At 58.9% G+C, this 23,138-nt stretch overlaps 1 protein-coding gene across 4 annotated transcripts in view; it reads right to left on the bottom strand.

Moving 5' to 3' along the window:
* The window catches only part of ZNF516 (zinc finger protein 516), a 77,778-nt gene that overhangs the window by 21,885 nt on the left and 32,755 nt on the right, over positions 1-23,138 (bottom strand). For all 4 annotated transcript variants that reach the window (XM_037035934.1, XM_037035942.1, XM_037035925.1 and 1 more), the window contains exon 2: positions 14,608-16,503. In XM_037035934.1, the coding sequence (XP_036891829.1) occupies positions 14,608-16,330 (1,723 nt within the window). In that variant the 5' untranslated portion in view covers positions 16,331-16,503. The remainder of the gene's footprint in view (positions 1-14,607; positions 16,504-23,138) is intronic.

The raw sequence follows: 23,138 nt of genomic DNA on the forward strand, positions 1-23,138 counted from the left end.
CTCAGCGAAGCTGGTGACATTCCCCCAAATCCATTCCGGGTGGCGCTGTGTGCGTGGGCACAGCTGGTGGGGAAGTGTGGGGTGTGCCTCCCACAGTGTCAGCCCCAGTGAACCTTCTCATGAAGAACCGGAGACAGAGTCCGCACGGGATCAAAACACACCGCTTTGGGCTTTTGGGTTTTTAGTCGGATGTTTCATCCAGTTTCAAATCCTAAAACTTGATCCAAGCCCGACGACCAGCTCGGGACACCACACTCCGCACCCCTCCAAGGTCGATGGTTCCCACAGCCCGACGGTCCAACTCCGCCAGGGCGTCTCCGAGTGGCACGCAGACGGCCCCAGTCCCAAGTGCGAGCCCCGCCCTGAGCCTCTGCAGTCTCTCAGACCAGGGAGTGGAACCCTGAGCACTGGCAAAATGCATGTGCACACCGTAGTTTGTCCTGTGTAATGCATGCTTTTTTTGCCTGAATTTTTGAGAGAAAAATAAGGATGCACACTATACATGGGTAGTACTAATTCTGTACCTATACAATGAAGATTCCACAAGATATTTACGCTTATGTGTTAAAAGCATAATTTCAGAAATGAGTAACAATATCCGTATGTTCACAAATAAACGCTAACATTCCTTCATAATACAAAAAACCAATATCTAAATATAAGTAAAGAAATAACAGAATAAAAAAATTAAAATGAAAGATACTTTGCCTGAAAATTTGGGCCAAAAACACAGGTGCACATTACACACAGCAAACACAGTATAATTTGGAAATGCGCCCGTCCCCACGTCTCATACACGGCCTCGCCCTGAGCTGATTCTGGAGAAAAGCACCAGCGCTCCCTCATCTTTCCACCCTCCTCCCCCGACGTGAAGGGTGGGCAGCATCAGCCCGAGCCTCTGCTGTTGTGAGTGGCCAAACCAGGAGGAGAGAAAGGCAGGGGCCTGGAGCCCTCCTCCTGCTCGGGGATCGGGGTCAGAGCAGCTCCCTGCATCAGGTGGAGAGCACAGGGCCGGCCGGCGGGGAAGGCTGTGAGCACACAGATTCATTTCCACCGAGCTCTCAGCTCCCGGCCCTCTGATGGCCGCCGAGGTGTCCCGAGCGGAAACTTGGCAGGGGCGCGCCAGGACAGGCTTTGAACTCAGAGGCTTCCCCTCCCCATAACCACTGACGGCTCCTCCAGTGGGACTTCAAAGGGTGGGCTCTCCCCCCCGGGCGGGTGGACACCTGGGAGCCCCCATTCAGCCTTGGCCTCCTCGACATTTTATTCGCCCGGGGAAAACGTGGAAACCGAAGCCCGAAGTGCGAGTCCAGGAGCCCTGAGAAACTTGCAGAATCTGAAAACAAGCCTGCCTTCGCCCACCTGGAAGGCGTGCACGACTTCTTGTCTAGGTCCGGGGTGTCTGCAGGCGACGCATCCATTCCTCGCACGTCCGCTTCCGTCAAGAATTCAGGCAGATGGGGGGAGGCTCCCAGGTTTCGTCCTTTAGCCTATGACGTCGGCAGCCTCCGTAAAAGCCTGTCTCAGAATTAGTGGTAAAACTTTGCTACTTAAAACCAAGAAGTAGTAACACCAGAAAGGGTTTTTTCTCCCTTTTTTGATGTAATTGTTATATTAACTTAGTAATTTTTAATTACAGAAAATACTGCATTGAAGATTTTATTATTCCTAGAAACAAAAACCCATAGTTTTTTTGTTGGTTTTTTTTTTAATGGAATTACCACTATCATCTGAGATTCTGGGCACCTTCCTGAAATTCCTACATCAGAAGTCATTTACATCACCTTGACCGTGAAGAGCGTAATGGCCACAGAAAAGGAGGGCAGTCACCTGTCAAGTGTGACATCCCGTGATTCTGCTAGTGGCCAAGTTTCGGAGGTCTCTCTGCCCGGCGGTCAAATACAAACGTGAATTTTTTCAATCAAACGATGAGCAGTTTGTTGGTAAAGTAAGGGTCTACAGAACACTGTCTCTTTTTGCTTCTCTCTCCCAATGCTTTCGGCGTGCCCGTCACTGCAGGGGCCGCACCTGTCACCGACCGCCCGTCATCCAGACTGCTGCCTGAAATACACTGACCTGAGATAGTGCTTTTTTCATTAAAGGACACGGAAGCATGTTTCTTAGAGGAGCCCTCCATGTGGCCACAGAATGATGGAGCGAAGCTCCACTCTCCCTCGAGAGCCCCAACACAGGCCACGGCACAGGAAAACAAACCGTCACTGTGAAACACGGGGCGGGACACACTCGGCTCTCTGGCTGTGCACATGGAGAGCGCCGATAATCAGTAAGTAACGGGACGAGAATACACGCTGTTCCGCGTACGCACACCCACACCCGCCGTCGCCCCAGCCTGCCTATGAAGAACTCGGGGGAAGCCACAGCTGAGTGTCGCAGACCCGACCTGCCAGCGAGTGAGGAGAGCAGCCTCTTCCTCCACAACCTCGGACGGGAGACTCGGCAGGAAAGCAGGGGCCGCAGACGGGGGGTCGGAGGGGCCGAGCTCCCCCGTCCGATTACCTCGGTTCCCGGGTGAGGAACGACGGACACAGAGCCTCTATGGGGAGCAACCCTGGTTGGGGCCGGGCTCCATGTGGACGTCCCCCCCGTGCAGAGCAGACACGCAGTCTCAGCCCCTGCTGGCCGGCAGCTCCGGGCCAGAAGCAGGCTCCTTCTCCACGTCCGGGCCCCCGAGCACCTGCCAGCCGAGAACTGCATGCCAGGCCACGCAGAAACGCTCGCGACGCAGAAGCTGATAAAACCCCTGAAGACCCACTGTCTCCCAGGTGTGTGCAGGGTGTGCAAACACACGCAGACTAGACACAAGCGTGTTAAACACCAGCCCTGTCCTTCACCCCCATTGCATGTCACTGCGCTCACTCCCGTGAAATCCGTGGTGGGCGGGAGATGCGGGCGCCAGCGCGAGTCAGGAGCAGCCGCGTCCAACCACAAAAGCTCGTCCCTCCGAATCTCCACGGCCCCACTGTCTGCCCAACCTTCCCTGTCCACCCTGGCTCTGGCAGGGTGCAACCTCCCACCCGGTGCCACAGAGGTGAGCTGCCCAGCCACTGAAACAGCAGAACGCCAGACACGGGAGAAGACGCGCAGAGGGGACACCGGGTCACAAGCACTTCTCACTTGGAGGGCAGAACCATAGTTTGGGGACCTGTCTCGGTGTGGGTGCCGAGGGTGACACCGTTTCATGGAAAATGGTGCACGCCTAAATGATTTCCCAACCTGAGAGCTCGGGGGCAAAAGCAGTTCCCGGGGCAGAAACGCCTGTGCGTCCTGGGCCTTGCCTGCACCTTGAAACACTGGGGCGGCAGCTCCCGACACGCCAGGCTCCGAACACAGTCTCCACGAGCTGCTCGTTGAGAGCGAAACACGCACTTTCATCGGAACATCATGCCCTGGGAGTTTCGTTCCCAGACAGCCCACGAACGGGCACCTGACCTGCAGCACCACGGAGGGTCGCTGGCCTTCCCCTGCCACGGCCATCTTCAGTGACAGACTGGGTATGGCTTGCCTGACAAGTCTTGAGTTCAGGAGACTGCTGAAGGAGGTAACAGACGGGGAGGAGGCCAGGACCCCGGCGGCGGCAGCGAGCGCCAGCACGTGGTGAGGACCCACACCCGCACGGACCCTAACACGACCTACACCGCGGTCTGGCCGAGGGCGGCCCCGGGTGCGAGCCTGCAGGCGTCCGTACCAGGCAGGGCAGGGAAGGTTCCAAGACCGAGCCTGGGCTTCCCTGGGCCCCCGGAGAGCGGGGCCACCCGGTCCTTCCTGCGCGTCCGCATGGACGCCTACCTGACGCAACTCCACTGAACTGCTCTCTATGGAGCGACAGAACTGGACAAGCCGGACCTTGGCGGAGGCCACACTCAGCCCGAACCACACTCAGGTGCAGCCAGGACCTTCCACTGACTCGCCGAGACCTCATCTCAAGCAATGGCAGGTTCCAGAACCTTCTACTTCAATTTCAGAACCACCTACAAAAGCCAACTTGAGGTCTCTTTGTACACGGGGAGGCTGCAGGGCCCGCTGCTTTTCTGACGCCTCTGTTCCTGGTGGGACTCTCCACCCCGCCACGGGGGAGGGGCGGGCAGCCCCGTGTCTGGGCAGCCGCGTCTCACCCCGGGTCCTGGGACTCTGCTGACTTTGGGTTGAAGGGAGAGGGGCACACGGTGACAGAGTCTCCGTGGCCAGGCCTGGGCTCTCACCCTCACCTTCGCTCTTGCGGGACCCTGCGGAGCGCTACCCAGGGTCCCACCTATCGGGGACACGCTGCGGCCCCTACGCCACACCGGGGACACTGGAACTCCACCACGAACAGCGTCAAGGTGAGAAGGGAAGCCAACACTCGAAAACCCACCCTTGGAACCCCGAACAAGGCGGACCTCTCCAAAGCGGTCCCCTTTACGTACTTGTCACAACACTACTGACCACGTCCAGACGCTGAGCTGCGCATCCCCGTGACTACGCGGCAGCCAACGTAAAATAACAGTGAAGGTCAACTGCAGTTGAGTAACGTTTAACATCAATGAAAAATAGTATTTGTGTTGGTCACAACGATCCCACACAGCATCTCAAACATCAAAACTGACACAATTATACTCATTCAGCAAGTTTAAGTTACTCAATAAAACTGCTAAAACCATTGGAAAAAAGACAGAACTTCCCCTCGGGGCACTGACGTCTGGGTCAGGGAGGCCAGGCCCCGCAGCCTGGCCCTCGGCCCCGGGTCCAGGCTGAACAGGCCCGTCCGAGGCCCAGCCCCTTGCACCGCACGGTGAACGCAGGAAGACCTGTCCTCAGGGTACCTGTCCTGGTACCCTGGTCACAGCCGGGCTAGAAAACGCCTGGTTACGCCCCTGTCAACTAACAGACTGAGCATCCTTCCTGTTCCTTCTGACTTTCTCCGCTGCACCGTACTGACCCTCGGCAGAGCCTGTACCCGGGCTTAAAGTGTTAGCAAATAAAACCAGAAAAAGAGCAAACTCCACCAGAAGTTGCCTCCTTTTCTTCCTCAGCTAATTGTTCCCACGACACTCGCTGTGTGAGGGAATGAGCACCTCCTGTCCATCCGTCCACCTGTCTGTCCATGAAAGGCTGCCCAGTGGGCTTCCATCAGCCGCCATCTAGACTGACATCAGCAATGAGACTGGACCGCCCAGGACACAAAGTGACAAGTGACGTGACCTCCTCAGAGACCGGCCACAGAGACGCACCACCGAAAGCACAGGGCAGCCAGGTCATCTGAGTTTCGGACGTACAACAAACCTGCTCTGGCCTCAGCTCCCCTCAGACAGCCCGGGGGACATGGCCACACAACCCAGTGACAGGGTTCTCTTTTCCTGGACGCCCCCTGCGGACAGGCATCCTGCATCCCCAGCGGCTGACTCCGGTGACACTCTCCTGCCCTCCCGCCAATGACATCAGACACCAGGGCTGAGAAGTGACGAGTCACACAGGACCAGGCAGAGGGGCCCTGAGGTGACAATGGTAAGGCCCAGGCAACCCCTCTGGGGGCTCCTGTGTCCAGCAGCCTCATCTGGGGCTGTCGGTGGCCTGGGGACAGATGACAGGAAGACACCACCAGGTCCTCACAATGCGCCCAGATGGCTCACAAGTGCAGCTCTGCAAACTTCCACAAACACCTACAGAGACGCCCCAACTGTCAGCTGGAAATCCAAAGACAAAGAGCTTTAACTTAGAAGGAAACTGACACTCCGACCGGGCACGGACCGGGCAGCCCTGCCCAGTGATCCCCTCCCTCCTCGGGCACAGCCCGGTCCTCACTGGGGCTGTTCCACACCATCACGGCGGGAACCTGGCGCTCAGGGCTGTGTGGGCTGTCGCCATGGCAACCTCCCCGCTCTCTCCTCTGATGCAGCACAGCCTGTCCTGGAGCTTCCTGTGTGGCTCCTGAGTCAGGACTTCGAGACTGCCCGGCTCCCCCAACTCCTGGAACGTGCTGAGTCACCTGCAGGGGACACGGTGACCTGCGTTTTGAGGAGATGCTGACCTTCTCCACCAGGCCACTGTAAAGGGCTTGTGCCCGCTCTTCAACCCCCCCAGCTCCGACCAAATCTCGCCAGTTCTGGAAGGACAGGGCCCAGGGACACTTCTCACAGACGGGACACTCCCAGCCGGCCCTGCCACCGCCCTCTCCAGCCTCACACCACGCAGCCCGTCAGTCACATCTCGTGAACCGTGCAGTAAGCGAGCTCGCACCACTGAGGTCCGGGCGAGTGCTCGATGAAGGGACCTGCAGTAACCAGGCAGCACACTGGCGACCTGGCCGTCCTTCAGTACCGAAAGTGATGTTCTCCCACAGTCTAGTCCCACGAAGGAGCTGTCCCCGAAACGCTCACGTCGGCATCGACTGCTGGACCGGGCGGTGGTCTGGGGGGACGCCACCACTCACCAGCGGATTTCAGGTATTAAGAGTCAGGCAGGTGGGGAACTTTCTGGGGGTGGCCAGGTCGTCAGGGTTAGCACTAAATCACCATTTTTAATGACGTCTCGCAACAACCAATCAGCGCTGCTAGACAGAACCGTCACCCCAGGAAGTTGGGGACACTTTATTCGCCGTGCGGAAAGTGGTTTGTCGCTACTCCACAGTCAGAAGAAAGAACACGAGTGAGACTCCAATCTGGCACATTTTCACGGGAACAGGTTTGGCAGCTCGAAGCCCAAGTCTTCCGACTGTGAAAACGCCTCCCTCAAGTCAACGGTGGCGGTGTGAGGGGACCAGGAGGTAGGCGTCCTTTGAGGGACACCGCTATGCTGACCGGGAGGAACCAGGCAGCAACAAAAGGGTGACCTTCTCACCTCTAACCTGGACAGTGCCCCAGCCTTTCTAAGGCCAGGAAAACCTGAATGTAAAACCACAATCCACTTCACTGGGCAATGGATTATGCAGATGTGTATGCAGATGTGATTATGCAGATGTGTATGCAAATATCGGCTCCAGGGAGCAGCCTGCGTGTTCCCGGCCAAACTGGCCTCCGATCGGGTCCAACACACGGGACGTTAAGAGCCAAAAAAGAAAATAAACCTAAACTCACACGTGAAAGATTAAAAACCTGCCAGAGACGCACGCACAACAGAACCACTCAGCTAACACGACCGAAGTGGTGCTCGGGAAGAGTCTAAACTCCCTGAATAATTCAGTGTGCACCCCAGGCGCACAGAGACCAGACGGACGCAAACGGAATGGTGGCCCACTGAGCAGAGGGCTCCTGACAGGCTGACCCGGCCTGCGCGGCACCCCACAGGGGACCTGGCCTCCTGAGAGGAGGCTCCTACATCAGCGGCGCGGGCAGGGGGGCTGCTGCCGAGCTCCCGGGCTGCAAGCCAGCCCTTCTGCTCCCAGTGGGCTCAGCCCAGGCAGGGACAGGAGGGCCTGCTTCTCCTGGAGGTGGGCGGTCGCCAGCTCTGGCAGGGTCTCTGCAGCCCCTCCCCCTGCTCAGGAAGTGCCCCCCTCCCAGGAGAGGACAGCGGACAGGCCTCAGTAATTCCCCCAGGGCCCTCACAGGCCCTGGGACACCCCTCGGCCACCACAGGTATCAGCACCGGTGCACCAAAGTGACACCTGCCACCAGCTGCCCTGACAGCACAGCCGCCCGGGCACCACGTGGGTCCTGCTCTGTGGGCCCTGCGCTCAGTGGGGGTCAAGTCCAGAACCCACCATTTCCACTGTCTGTCCACAGGACTGAGACTCCGGGTCAGGCACCTCTGAGGACGGGAGGGGTCAGAAGCCACAGGAAAGACACCTTCCCTGACCCGAAGTCTGACAACTTCGCAGAAGTGACTAAAAAATGTAGCCAAGCCCTGCCCATCCCAAGAGGCCAGGGTACTGGTTCACACTCACACGACATACGAAGGTTTGCGGTCAACACTCTGAATGGAGCCATCGCTGCTGTGACCAGGCGCTGCTGCTGTGACCGACGAGGCAGCATTACAGTCACTAACTAGGCTTCACTACTGTTACAGGCGATGCAGCCTCTAGAGAGCCAACAGAAACACTCCTATACAAAGTGACCCCTCCTGGAGGTGACCCCTGTCGGCACAGCTCCCTGCAAGCTTTGGTGACGAACCTAGTCCAGCTGCGTGGGGCTGCCAGCCACCGCTCATGTCGTGGACACGCCAGGCTGACCCCAGCCGTCAACAAGGTCACAGTCGCCTGAGAGACAAGGGAAGTCGGCACAGCAGATGGAGGTCTGGAAATGGAGCTGATGCCCACATTCCAGAACAGGGAGGGTCGCTGCCGGGCACCACAGGTGCAGGCTCCAGGGGGCACCAGCCAAGGGGCAGGGATGGGCGTCCAGCACGCACGCCGTTGCAACAGGCCGTGCAGGCCGCACAGAGGGCAAGTGGAGCGATCCACCCGGACAGTGAGGGACAGCGACGATGCAGCGGGGTGGGGGGGCAGGGCGGGGCCCGGCAGTGGTCCCAGGAAGCCCAAGTTACGAGCCCCAACGCCTCCTTGTGCCACCGGACAGCCTCTGGGCTTCCCCAACACTGGCAATGACCTGAAACAGCACGTGCAGCCACATGCCACATCCCAGGCACACAGGGACAGCCAGGTCGCTGGCACCGGCAGCTGTGGAAATGCTGTTGACAGCGACATGTGTCCCAGACAGCTTTGAGACCAGGCAGCACCTTTGGGGTGAGGCACCCGGGGGGCCCTGGCCACAGTTCATCAGGAGAGAACCTGCTTCCACTGTGAGGGGCTTTCCTCCTGCAGGGCTGACCCTCAGCCCCGCCCCCACACCCCGCTGGTCTGCAGCCCAGGGTTCAGATGCCAGAGCAGAGCAACGGGCCCTGCGGTGCTGCCTGACCTGGTGCCACCTACTCCCTCTTCCTGTGTAAGGTCATGTCTCTGGGGACTGGGCCGAAGACCCCAATCCAGCTGTTGCTCCTCAGTACTGAGAGATCAAACGCACAGTCTTCTCTGTACGTTCTGAGTCCGTGAAGTATCACGACTCAAAGTTCAAGTGACCTGGAGAAGGTCAAGAGCTGCGAGTGGTGACTTGCAACCAAATAGCAATGGTGACTTTGAAACCCCAGGGAAGGAGCCGGCGGTCGCAGCCAGCACCACCCAGACCGCAGGCTGGGCACAGCTGTGCCTAGCAGGGCACAGAGGACGATGCAAAGTCAGGATGGGGGCAGAGGCGGCGCAGTTGTCACGTCAAACACGACTCTGCAAACGCAGCACATGCATTGCTCCGGAACCGAGGAAAACTGTTAATGGCACCGTTAGAGAAGGGCCACTCGGTGTTTCCCACAAGCAGCCTCCTGTGGTGACAGGGTGACACCAGCACCCACTGGGCAGAACACTGAGCTCCATCTCGTCCCACCCACAGCGACGGTGTAAGTGCAGGCGGGGCCCCTGGACCCTGGACAGCCGGAGCTGGCCTGCAGCCATGTGTCGCTGCCCCTGGAGTGACACACCAGGACAGGAGCCCGGCCCTCGGCCGGGAACTGCACCCTGCGGCCCCCAGTCCTGGTTCTGACTGGAGCGTCGGGAAGTGCTGTGTGTATGCAACACCTAGGATGCCAGACACACGGGAACATGCCGACAACACCCCCTTCCGTGGGCATCATGGCCCCTCACTGTCACCATGGAAACTGAAGAACTTCTGGAAGATACACTGACACTTGGTGCAAAAGAAAAAACACAATCTAGGCACCCAGGCTCACAGGCCTTCCACCCCCCACCCATCCTTGGGCGACAGACACTCCACTGGGCTTTGGGCAGATTATAAGACTTCCCTGTGCCTCGGTTTCCCCACTGATGAATCGGAGCCAGGGGGGCACAACCAACATCTCTGAGCTCCCATCCCCCAGCTTGAAATCCTGTGATTCTATTGTACGTCAACAAAAAATTGAGAAAGAAAATAGGTCAAGCACTTGGATTTTGCTAGCAAACCAAAACATCTGCGTGGCGTCTGCACCACACACTGACCACGGAGATCCCATACGTGTGTCTCAGCGACGGGAAGGAAGCCCCGGAGCGCAGCCCCTAGTGCCGTCGTTCCCAGACTGATGAACTCGCCCCAGAGGGCAGGGGACGGGGTGCTCTGCTCAGGCCGACACGAGCCACACACAGGTGACCGCCGGGAGGGTCGGAGTCAGGGACTCGGCATTCCTCCGGTCAGCGCGCCGGGTGCGGCAGCAGCACATACACTGGCGTCTCGGGGCCCGGGTGCGTGCGGCACTGACGGAGAGCCCTTTCTGGCTGCTAGGACGCGGACGAGCCCACAGGGTGCTCTGCGCTCCACGGCCAAGTGCACCCAAGTGCTTTTCTTAAGGATTTCACGTGTTTTACGACCAGTGAGTAAACACCAGGAATTTCTACTCTCGGTTTTCTACTCTCGGTTTATCTGCTCCCAACCGGCCGGCACCTCCGTCTTGGAGTGGGGAGGAGAGGAGCCTTCAGGGCCACTGTCCCCGTCTCTGGAGCACTTTGAGGGGGCTCTTCTGTGACCAGGAACCCACCGGCCCTCTGCCCCACACCCTGGACTCCGCTGCCCAGAGCATCCTCGCCATCAGCCCAGCCCATACCCTCCACCCGACCTCTTCAGCTGGGCTTCCCCTAAACCCAAGTGCAACGGGTAGACACAGAGGAATGCACCCCTGAGCTGTTCCCATGAACGCTCCGACTCCAGAGACACAGCGACGGTGGTCCGGCCTCTGTGCTGGCCACGTGGCCGAGCCCAGCCCTCCCCGCCAGCCAGCGTGCGCTCAGGGACGCATGGCCAGGTGCAAGGCATGCGCCCAGCGAAGAACATCTGAGAACCAGAGACTGTGGACCTTCCATCCACTGTGCCGGGGCAGTGGCCGGAGGCAGGGAGCAGAGACTGGCTGCAGTGACCCTGTCTCCCCCTCCAATCCCCCTCCCTCCCAGCCCACGCTGTCTCTCTCTGACACGCGCCCCTTCACCCCTCCAGCGGCACAGGTGCTGCGGCCCTGGTTCCGAGCTCTTTGCTCCATCAGGCCGCGCCGCCCAGTCCACCACCCTCCTCACAGTCATGTGCTCGCAATGTCACACACAGTCATGTGCTTGCAATGTCACACGCCGTCAGTGACAACGGGGGTCTCACCAGTTAAGGCACAGTGGTCACCCCAAGTGAGTATGGAAGGTGAGCTCGGTGGTCTGCGGATGTGCTGGGACAGGAGTTGGAACCACAGGAAATGGCCCAAACCTGGGGCAGTCACATACACTTGAGCAGAAACGATATGCTGATGACTCGCAGAGACGAGCTCGTGGGAGCTCTGCATCAGGCAGGTCCCACCCCTGGGATGGCCCCACGCTCCAGGCAGGGCTGTGGCAAGGGGCTCCTCACAAAGGCACCAGCTCTAAGGGCACCCACCATGGGAGGCAGGGCCTTCCAGGTGTGCTTGGGGGCCTCCCACCGTCCCCAAGTTGTCCCCAGGCTCTCTGAGCAGATGCTGCTTGGGCCTGCTGGCTGGAAGCCACAGCTCCCATCCCAGTGCTGGGCCCTAAGGGCCTGGACTCAGCTCTGTGTTTGGAGATGTTGACTTTTGGGCCCCTCAGGGGCAGGCCCTCTGGGGCCCCTGCCCCGATGAACAGAATTAACTGTTGGGAACTTTCTGCTTGGGCCTGGCCGCTTCCCCAATGGAAGACTGAAACCGAACATAGTAGCACATTTTGGGTGATGGAACTTCACCCCCAGCTCTGTTCTTGTCAGGGCTCAGTGATGGGAGTTGCCAGGGCCCATCGGCTATGGACACAGACGCAAGGGGACAGTTGGAGCCAGAGGCGGGGTGGGCAGCAGCCCTCAGAGAACATCGCGCGAACAGAGCCGTGTCCCCCGGTGACTCCAACAGTGCAAGTCCTCTCTAGATGCAGAAGCAACGTGTGAACCCATCCACGGATGGCACACCCACCCACGCACCCAACCTGGGTGAAGGGACGGCACAGGGTGCACCGGAAGGCCACAAAGCTCTGCACTTCGCAGTCGAGTCTGCGGCCGGATCCACGATCATGCGACCACTGTGACCGCCCGTCCGTCCCTGGCTATGCACTGGCTCCCACACTTTCAACCAGTCACCCCTCCAAGTTCTCGGAGAACTTCGAGTCACTCAGACGTTTAAAACTCCAAGCCACCCTCTAGTCGCAGCAAACAAGAGCACCTTTCAAAGCTACGTGCATTTTGTGAGAAAAGAAAGGCGCACCAAGCACCTGGGAGAGTAACCAAACCCCCATCTCCTTTTCCACGGCAGCCGCCAGTGAGGGTGTCCGCTGGGGATTCATCCACGTTCGCGCTTCTCTCTCCTCGAGGGGCACGCATGACTCAGCAACTCAAGGCTGCACTGGGCCGTTACGAGCCACCAGGACTGAGAAGGGTGTGGTTTTAGGAGGAAAGAGACTGTCCCCAGGGTGACTGCAGGCAGAGTGACCCATGCAGACTGACGATGCTCAACATGTTGTTGCCACGGTTGCGCCACGGATCTCTTTTTGAGCTTCTGCATAAGTGGCAACATTCTGTCCATTCTACTGTCCGCAGGTTAAATTCAACTACCTGCTAGAATCTTGTTATGCAGCCAACTGAGGTATCCAATGTCTCAAAAAGCAGGGTACGTATAGAGAACCTACATATAATCTTAAGAAGTGATAACCTTCAAAACTTAGTGACCTTGAGAGAAAGAATGATTTCTAACTAATAGTGAAAGTAACCGGAGCTCCTCGACACCCTGCCTTTAAGGTGCCACAGAATCGGCTCATGGCTGCTCCTTTCTGACCTGTCGCAATGGCGGGGGCAGGTCCAAGAGCTCATTCAAGTATTAAAAATACCCGTCTTCAAAGTACAAAACGAATGAGATTTAGAACCAACCTAATACTTTATCCCTGTCCCCAAAGTGGTCAGAGTGTCACTGGCAAGTGAACAAAGAAAACGTCTGGCTGTTAAAATGTAAACACCAGAACTCAGAGCACCGCCCACAGGCAGCAACTGGGCATGCCAGCTGGCATGACAAGCTGTAATAATAATAATAATAATGATAATGATAATTGCCCTGGCTGGTGTAGCTCAGTGGATTGAGCGCAGGCCTGTAAACCGAAGGATCGCGGTTCGATTCCCAGTCAGGGCACATGCCTGGGTTGCAGGCCAGTTCCCGGCAGGGGACTCACGAGAAGCAACCATACACTGATATTTCTCTCCCTCTCTCCTTCCCTTCCCCTCTAAAGATAAATAAAATCTTTAAAAATAATAATAATAATAACAATAAAGCTCGGGGAACAGGCATCGCACATTCAGAACACAGTAACTTCTCCTGCTTCTTTCCGCTGACTGCTGAGCAGCGATGGTGAGTGTGGGGCAGCAGTGTGTGGCGGGTTCTCACCCACCGACGTGTGCAAACACCTACAAGTGGGCTTCCCTCCCCGCAAAGCAGCAGTGGTCTCACTGAAGTGGCGGCTTCCATCCCCCCAACCTTTCCAATAAAACCAACATCCATGACCCCGTGTTCAGGGAGAAGGGGAAAAAAAAACCCTTCCGGGCTATATGGAGAAACTTACAAGTTCTGTGCCTTGCAAGGGTCCCTCAAAACACAAAACAATGAAGAAAGTACCAAAAAGTTAAAAATCTGTAACAAGTAGGAGAACAATGCACACAAAGTTGGCCAAGTGTTTGAGGTGTTTACACGGCTGCTATTTGGAAAGTCACCCTTGCCAATTAGCTGTCTCCAAACCCACAGGGTTCCGGGTCCAGGGAGACTAATTATAACTGTGCGGATTCGAAGTTACTCTGACTGGGCTGCCTGGTGCGGGGGGCGGGCAGAGCAAAGGGCACGTGCGCACAGTGTGGGAGAGAACTGAGTATGAGCCTGCAAAGGAAGAACAGCGCACGCCCCGTGGGGGGGTCATCCCCTGTGGTCCATCAAATGACTGACACCCCAGGGTCCGTCAACCCAACGGGTCAAACGTGTTCATTTGCACAAACGTGCCTGGGCAATGAGCGAAAAGGAGCCTCAAGGGGAGCAACAGGCACTGCGGCCGCACCCACCAGCCCGCATTCCAGGCCACCCAGGGGCAGGCCTACCTGACCCACACCACCTGGGCAAGGGTCATGTGGTGCAGGACACTGAGCCAGCTGGCCATGGGGCTGCTGGGCCTGGGACAGCAGGATTTGGGGCTAGCTGAGCCCCGACAACCTTGGCATGGGTGCCTGGGCTCCTCCCCTACCTGAGTCCAAGCCGCCCAGCTGCAGGACCACCAGGCCCAGACCTTCGGGCTCAGAAGCACCTTGGAAAGGGCTCCTGGGGCACAGGCCCACCTGGTACAAGACTCTGAGCCAGGCACACCTAGGCTCAGTGGTATCAGGGCACAGGGCCACTCGGACATGGGATACCTGGCAAAGGGCTACCTGGGCAAGGGGCCACCTGGATACAGAGCCACCTGGGTATGAGGTTACCTGAGCTGGGAATTCTTGGGCCTAGGCTACCTGGGTTCAGGGCTACCTGAGCCCAGGCTACCTGGGCATGGGATGCTTGGGAACCAGAATTATCTAGGCCTGAGCCACCTGGGTGCCAACCACCAGCAACCTGGTAGCACGGGGCATAGGCACATGAGCTCACCTGGTGCATTGTCGGCTACGCCCTCCTCTCCACTCTCATCTGCAGCCTCCTCAGCCAGGCCTGAGCCTGGGGAATCGGTGGCGGCGCAGGCTGAGCCAGGGCTACTGGGCTGCGAGGCTGAGTCGCCCTCACTGAGGGAGCTTGAGCGGACACGGGGCACACGGTCCCCGGGGCCATCCTGGTCTCGGCGTGCGCGGCGGTGCACCCGGGAGTGAAGCACCATCTGGTGATAAGTGCGGAAGATCTTGCCGCACTCAAAACACTCGGAGGACTTGCCGTGGCCTGCGGGGGTGGCGGCGCGGCGGCTGGGGCGTGTGGAGGTGGGCCGGGAGTCGGGGGGCCCGGCCATGGGGTCTCCAGGTGCGCCAGTCCTCTTGCGCGGGTGGCCCTGCACACCCGGCTCCAGCTCGCGTTTGCGCTTCTCCTGACTCACCAGGATATACTCGCGCCGTTCCTTGTCAAAGGCCACATCCCCGCCCAATGCCTCGTCCCACGGCCCATACTTGAGGTACTCCGCCAGCTCGACCACCCTGCCCCTGGTGGCCAGCTGCCAGGCTTGGTAGCTGTTGACCGGGTCCAGCTCAGCCACACGCTGCCCAGCCTGTGCGTGGGCAGGCGCATCGGTCCCGACGGGGCGCAGGTTCAGGCACCGGAGGAAGAGCTGCTGGGCGTCCGCGGGGCCGAGCGCACCCTCACCAGCCGGAGCCCGCGTCCAGCCCGCCTCCACCCTGCGGTGGACGGCGTTGTGGGCATTCAAGCTGTCCAGGTTTGTAAACAGGTTCCCGCACTTGGTGCAGATCTCGTAGAGGGCCAGGCCAGCCACGATGGCCTCCTCCTGCACCACGTTGTTGATGGTGGCGATGGGGTCCAGCTCGCTCCTGAGCCTGTTCTTGCTGGCCGCCCTAGGGCCGTGGGCCTTCATGTGGTTTTTCAGGAACCACGGCTCTTTGAATCTCCGGCCGCAGATGTGGCAGCCGTGGTCGAAGGAGCCCCTGTGCTTCTTCATGTGCGCCTTCAGGAACCAGGTCTGGCTGAAGGCCTGGCCGCACACCTCGCACGGGAACTCCCCGAGCGGCAGGTCCGGCTTGCCGTTCTCCGCGCAGGCCTCGCCGCTCGGCACCTGCGCGGTGATGTGGTCCTTCTCGATGTGGCTCAGCAGCGACTCCTCCCGGAGCGTCACGTAGCTGCACAGCCGGCACTTGAAGGGCTTGTGCGCCCGGTGCACGTGGCGCTGCAGCTCCTTCTTGCGCTGGAACTTGCTTTTGCAGAAGGAGCACTGGGCCACAGCCCGGCCGTCCTCCGCGGCGCACGGGGACCCCTCCGCCTCCTTGCGGCAGCTCCGCAGCAGGATCTTGCTGCTGTCCAGCGAGGCGGCGCCGTTCAGGATCCTGTTGCAGGCCGAAGTGCTCTTGGTGGGGCTGGTGCAGCCATCCAGGCCCTCAGACACGCGCGTCTCACCGGCCTCGGGTTCATGGCCCTGGATCAGCGTCCCCGTGCGGTGGCTGCGGATGTGGATCTTGAGGTTGCCCTTCTGAGAAGCCCTGTGGTCGCAGTAGGGGCACTTGTAGGGCTTCTCGCCGGTGTGCTTGCGCATGTGCTGCGACAAGGAGCTCTGGAAGGGAAAGCTCTTGCCGCAGATGCAGCAGCTGTGGCTCGTGGCCCTGTCGCCCCCCACCTCGGGGCCCCTCCGCAGCTCCACCTCAGCCTCCCGGCTGCGATCCATCTCCAGGACACGGGCTCACCCAGCCCGGCGGGTACGGCTCTCAGTCAGGCCTGCAGGGCCAGGTCTTATCTCTCCATGTTCAGAGGGGCCCCCTGCCACTCGGCTGCAGACACGCACCTGCCACAGCCACGTTCATGTCCTACCTGGAGAGCATGGCAGAGGGCAGCAGGCACCTGGAACAGAAGAGACAAAAGGAGAGCTTAGAAGGGAGGTTTGCTGGGGATGGGGACCCACTCCATCCACCACCAGTGGTCCATGTGATTCTACCCTAGTTGAAGACAGGAGGCACCAGTGAACACCCAGAGATGTACGAAAGTACCTCCCTTTCAAAGATCAATACGCAAGCAATCTTCCATAATGATTGTGTTAAATAATTTAAATAAGCCGGTGTAAATGCTTGTGCACTAAAATAACTTCATCAAAAGGATATAAAATCTTTAAAGGCTGGAGAGCGCCGTGGGTGTGAGGAGCGGAGAGGCACCACGCGGGGGTGATGGCAAACACTGGGAGGCAGAGCTCCTGCTGATGGCATGAGCCGCAGGCGGGGCAGGTGTGCCCGGCACTTCCGGAGGTGCGCAGGGGGCACAAAAACGAGTCTTCGGTTAAGAACGAGGGTAACTCAGTGAAAGGGAGGCAACGAGGTGCAGCAAGGGGACCCTCAGATGCTTCCAGCTCGGTGCCCTGAACCAGCGGCCCCACCAACACTCCCCCAGGTGTGGCCACGAGGCGGACTGAGAGCGGGTCTGGGCCTCACCCTCTTAGATGAAGTCCAAAGGTTGGCATGCCTCACGACGCCGTGCACCCCAGTCCTGTCCCTTTTCTCCTGCACCCCACCTCCGTCCTGCCCCCGAGAGCCACAGAAGCTCTGGCCGCGGGGCAGAGTCCCAGGCACAGAAAACCCTGCGGGGCCGGGAGGCCTTGCCACCCCTCCCCAGGCCAGATCCTGCAGTGGCCTCCCAGGGAGGCCAGGTCCCCTCTCCCTGGTGGCAGTGCGTGCCACACTGTGTCATCTCCGTCACTTTCAGGACAGCCCTGGTCTGAGCTGCTCCCCCGAGCAACGGGGCATGTCCCGCACCCCGTGCACAGGCCAAGGTGACAGAAACCAGAGCGTCCAGGGCTGCACCCGGCACTGGCAGGCAGCCTCTGTGCTGTGGTCAGCCCCAGCCAAACACCTGTTAACCACCAAATGGGCCCAGACAGTGCACGCCAAAGCAACCAGGTACAGTGAAAACAGAGACTTCCATCTGACAGGTGGAATATAAACGAATGAGCCCATCAGAACACACGTGAGAGGAACGGCATCTTTCAGGACCGTGCTGGGACGCACTGAGACGGGAGGGAGTGCCCTGTGCTACCCTGGGACACCGCTGTTTACCTTCCTCTCTCAACAGAAGTCTCGGAGTCACTGGTGCAGAGGGTGCCCGCACTTTCACAAAGAGGCACCCAGGTTACCCCTTCTTAGAAAGCTGTAACCTGTAGGAAGGACGCTGTGTTTTTACAAACTTACAACCTCCTATGCACACCCCTCGGGTTTGGGGATGTGCGAAGCGTGAAGAAGCCAAACGCATCTGGTTTTGAAGTGGACGGTGCACGGATGCAGCTTTCGAGTGTGAAGACCAAAGGTTCTCTCCCGAGAGAACCTGGGCCGTGGCTCCCTTCCCGCGCTGGCAGGTCCATCCCGCCACACCGCCATGGGGGCGGATGCGGAAGGGAAAGCTGACGACAGGATGGAGGGGCGCAGGGCGTACCGCCCACATGCCACCAGGGAGCAGAGATTCGGGGCTCCGTTCTGTTTCTCCACTTTCCCCCGAGGCCATCCGTGCACACCATCCAGGAGAGAGGCCTCCTGCTCTCTCCAAACGCCTCTGCCCACCAACCCGCATGGCAGGACAAGTCTCCGTTGGAACTGTGTGTTCTGAGACAGCGTTCAGCAAAGCTCCGTGCTTGAGAGCGGCTGGGCACGTCGGGGACCGGTGCGGTCCTCAAAAGCGACTCTAGAAGGAGGCAGGAAGCGACACTGAGCTCCGCGGTTGAGTGTTAGGGCCAGCAGGTGCGAGTGATCCTCCTGATGGACAGGGGGCCTGAGCCAGACTCCGCCCATGCAGATCCACAGAAACACTCCCTAAAATCGAATGCACACACATGCCAACTGGAACACCTCTCCATGGCACTTCAAGTTCGTTCCAATTATTTTCCCAAGCGGTTTCCGTCTCCGCCCGTTTTGAGTGGCTGTGTATCATTTGTGATTTCATAAGGCAGATGATGTGCCTTCTATCCCAGGGCCTATTTCAGCCCCCAAAACACTGAACATGAGGTAACACCCAAAACTGGGCATGAAACACAGTTTGTATTTCACTTGGTGACCTCATCTGGGTACAAAAACCCTGGGAGTTGAAGGAACATACAGAAGTGAGTTCACAGAAGAAAAACCAGCTGGGACCCTAGGAAGCGGTGGCTCTGAAGTGATTTTAGGCTCCCCCCAACCTCCCAGCCTGTCCATCGAGGCAGAGAGATGGAGACTCGGCCCGTTCTGCCACCTAGGGGGTCTTGTCAAAGCTGGTGGCAGCTCTGGATGAAACCGCCTCTGCGCCGTCCGGATGTAGCGGGTCCCAGGTCACGGCCAGCACCAAGTGGTGTGCCTGTGGGCCCTGGGAACCCTGGTCCCCACACCAGCCATGTGGCTCTCAGGGAGCATCCTTTACACCCCAAGGGCATCTCCACATGTCAGGTGCTGAGAGTCGAGATATCTGAACCGAGGCAGCCGTGTGTCACCGAAGCCCACTGTAGCGCCTCCTCCGAGCCCCTCCTCCAAGCACCACGCAGACCCGTCCCTGGGGCAGCGAACTGTCCAGAACACCTGCACCCTGCCCTCCAGGCCGTCCCTCTAGGACCAGGCGGCACCCTGCCCGCCAGGGCGGAGCAAAGGGGCAGGTAGACGGGAGCACGGCCCACCACTGCAGACGTCCCCAGCACCCAGGCCCACTGGGTCCCGCAGGGTGTCACGTGGCAGCACCGTCCCCCTCCTTTCTGGGGGAGCGCAGCATCTCCTGCACATCTGGAAAGCATTCACGCTGCCCCGCTGGCTCCCCAAGAATGCACACGTCCTCACAACAGCCTGAGCACCACCCCGACCCTCAAAGGAGCCCGGACAGAGAATGCAGACTGGGAATTCGGCTTCCATTGCTTCTGCAGTGCCCTCCAACCCCAGGCTCTGTCCAAGCCAGTTGGGAACATCCTGGAAGGAAGGGCAGGAGGGCCCGCAGCAGTCCTGCCCCTCCCCGCCCCCTGCATCTTCCAAACCTGAGCCCTGCAGTCGGCACCCTGGAGAACCACACTGTGTGGGACTCTACAGACTGAACAACGCCCTGAAGGGATCAACATTGAGCCCAGAAATGGGATCAACGCTGTCACAGCAGGAAGTACTTCCGCCGCGAACGCCGTCATCTTTGGGAAATTGCAGCCACGGCAACACGGCCCCGAGGAGGCCCACAGCTCCCAATGAGGCTCCTGAGAACCTAGTGAGAGATGGCTGGTCAGGAGCTTAGTTCCCCACCTGCCCCAGCTCTGCCTGGCAGCCGAATCAGCAGACCTGTGACCATTCCATGTAGCTGCGGGCAAAACCTGCTCTTTAACACAGTCATCCCTCCTTTCCCCAAAAGGAACAAGAATGGTGTCATCAGAATTTGCAACTAAAAAATGTGCCCCGGGCAGCCACCCTGCTGACGGGATACAGGGATGTTAATCTCAGGCACTGCGGGTTTTGCTGCCCTTTCTTTAAAAAGCCCCCAGTCTCTGTGAGCTGGGAGGGTCGCAGACAGTTTCGCCCCACTTCCTGCGGCCCCTGTGGGCAGCGCGCCACCCCGAGTGCCACGGTGTGACAGCGTCACACTTCTAGGTTCTAGCACGTGGTGTGTCAGTCCTGAGCGTCCTCACGGGGCCAGGCCCCAGCTCTCCCTAAGACACACCAACCTGCAGCTGGACCGCAGTGTCCAACATGCACAGGACCAGGTGCTGGCTTCCCCCACCAAGGCCCTGAAGGGCGTCTTCTGGCAACACGGACGTGGGGCACGGAGGGACACAGACACGAGGCAACACGGCACCGCAGACGTAGGCAAAGCCCAGCCCTGGGAACGTGGACGTCGCTCACAGTGAGTCAGGGCTTCGCTGTTAACATGTCCAGAACCTTCTCCAAAGTGGGCGGTGGGAGTGTGCCAGATGAGACCATCCCTGAATTGTCTAGGCATGAAAATGGCTTGCTGACGAGGGTTTTCAGCGGATTTCCAGTGGACGTCTCACTGTGTGTGTGCACACGTGTTTCTTGGGAGATGAAGGGTCTGAAGGTGCTTTTTAAAAGCGTCTTCTATAGTTCACAAAACAAGTTTTAGCCCTGGCTGGTGTAGCTCAGTGGATTGAGCACAGGCCTGCAAACCAAAGGGTTTCTGGTTCGATTCCCAGTCAGGGCACATTCCTGGGTTGCAGGCCAAGTCCTCAGTAGGGGGTGTGCAAGAGGCAACCACACATTGATGTTTCTCTCCCTCTTTCTCCTTCCCTTCCCCTCTCTCTAAAACTAAATAAATAAAACCTTAAAAAAAACCACAAGTTTTATTTGGGAAGAGGTAATTAATGCGTAGAGAAGTAAGGAAACTCAAATGCCGACCGAGGGGACCGAACTGCGGATTCGGGATACTGGGTCGCATCCCAGGGATACAGGCGCTATGCACACGCAGGCGCGGCCTGTGAAGCCCCCCGGCCCCAGAGACCACAGGGGCCACCGCGGCGGGGTGTGGGCAGGAAGGCGTGGCCGGCTGTGCCCAGAGAGTCTCCCTCCCCGCCCCAACACCCAGTGGGGGCAGAGTGACGCCCGAGACGGCCTGCGCTCTCTGAGCATGGGGCACACTCACTCCACGGGCGAACCGTCCCCTCAAGAGGACCCTGGGGACTGCACCTTGGACCTGTTGCAGGCAGAGAAGTCACTCCTGCAGCACCTAGGTGGCCCACTGCGCAGAGACAGGGCTCACACCACCCTTGGCAGGGGTGACAGTGAGTCCCACAAAGCTAATATCCAGACACACGTGAGTGGGATGGCACGCGAATGTCGCTAAAGGGTTGACAAAGAACCATCAGGAGACTATGTCTCCACCAACCCCCATGCCCACAGGGACGGAAGCCCCAGTGACTGCACTTTGTCACAATCCCAAGGGCCACCGGGCGCCAGGCAGCACCTGGGAACCGAACAATCGAGGGTGACTAAGAAACAGGCTTTGCTCTGAGGAACCTAGGAGTTGGCAAAGGAAACACTGTGGAAACACACAGTGGAGAAAAGCACAGCAGGGCCGGTGGAAGTTTCTGGAAGGAGGAAGGGAAGGGAGGACCTGCGTTGGCAAGGTCCAGCTAGGTCCTCCCAGGAGCGTCCGGGTCCACCCGGGAAATGGCAGATGCCCTGGGCCAAACTGGACCAGTGAGAGGCCTCCCCGGCCCCGAACACCATGGGTGTGCCAGGACCCGACGCCCTCTGCCCCCTGCCGGCACACACCGGGAACCCCCGTCCTGCTGGCTGTCTCTCCAGCTCAGCCCACACTCCCACCGCACCCTCACCTCTAGCCAAGATTGCAGCTGCTGAACACATGCCCGGGCACCGCACAGGTCCCCATGCCCTTCAGACTCCCTGCCTGCGTGTTAAGGGCCCCACCCCACACCCGGGATGCATGGCCCCCAGCCCCTCCATCCCCGACCGCGTGGCCCGAGCACACCCCAGTGGGACACACACCCAGAGTTACCTCCGGGCCCCCCGAGCCTGAGCCCATCAGCCTGAGACCGAGTGGGCCGAGAGTGCCCCCACCCGCACTCTGCACTACCGGCCCCACCCCAGCACGCACCTGGACACACTACTATTACTGCCTCTTAAATCCATCATCGCACACCTGTGTGGTAGACTGCATACTTTGTGTGGGCAGGCTCACAAAATACACAGCTCTCTCCCGGCTGAGCCCCCAACCCTGGCCCAGGGCCAATCACACAGGGGGTATCACAGAGCTGGGAGAGGCAGTCTCCACCTCGAGCTTCCAGGTTAGATGGTGTGAGGTTGAACCCAGCTCCGCCTTGCTCACTTGGCCCAGCTGTGTAACCCTGAGCCAGTGTCTCACTCTCTCTGTTCCCCAGACCATTTGTTCATGCTTAAAATATAAATAACGATAATGATACCGAAGTTACAGTGTTTTGTGAAGCTTAAATTAGTGCAAGCAAAGCAGAGTGTCTGGCGCACAGTGCATGGTTGGGTGTGTTGGGCACTACAGTCAATCAGTAACTGCAGAACGTCAGTGCAGCGCCCAACAACGCCTTGTCACTGGCACTGACAGTACTCGGTCCTATCCACGCAAAAGGACCCAGTCACAAGGGCTGGGACACTCAGCCAGAATGCGCTCCATCAGACCACCTGTGTGCTTGCTGGGCCGCAGCGCCACCACCACGGGTCACCTACACACGACCGAGCCTCCCCAGCTCCAGGCCTGCGTGAAAACGGGCTCCCAGGCACCACGGGCAGAAAATGCCGAGAACGCCGTGACTCCCTCAGGCCACTGCTGTCAGGTGCGGCCTGGGGCTTGGGGACCAGGGTGGAGCACTCCAGCAGTGGATGGCAAAACAGAGAGCAGGCAAGTTGCTGGGCCTGCGTGTCGGTGTGTGTACGCTCATCAGTTACTCTTTCTGTTTGTATGGGCCTTTTCAAAGTTTTTCACCAGAAAAAAAAGTTAAAAGAAGGAAAAATGACCACCACTTGCAACCTGGGAACACAATTAAAAGCAGAGCTACT

Source organism: Sturnira hondurensis, unplaced genomic scaffold (assembly GCF_014824575.4).
Source record: "Sturnira hondurensis isolate 20B ecotype Veracruz unplaced genomic scaffold, ASM1482457v3 Scaffold0001872, whole genome shotgun sequence".
Classification (NCBI taxonomy): Eukaryota; Metazoa; Chordata; class Mammalia; order Chiroptera; family Phyllostomidae; genus Sturnira; species Sturnira hondurensis.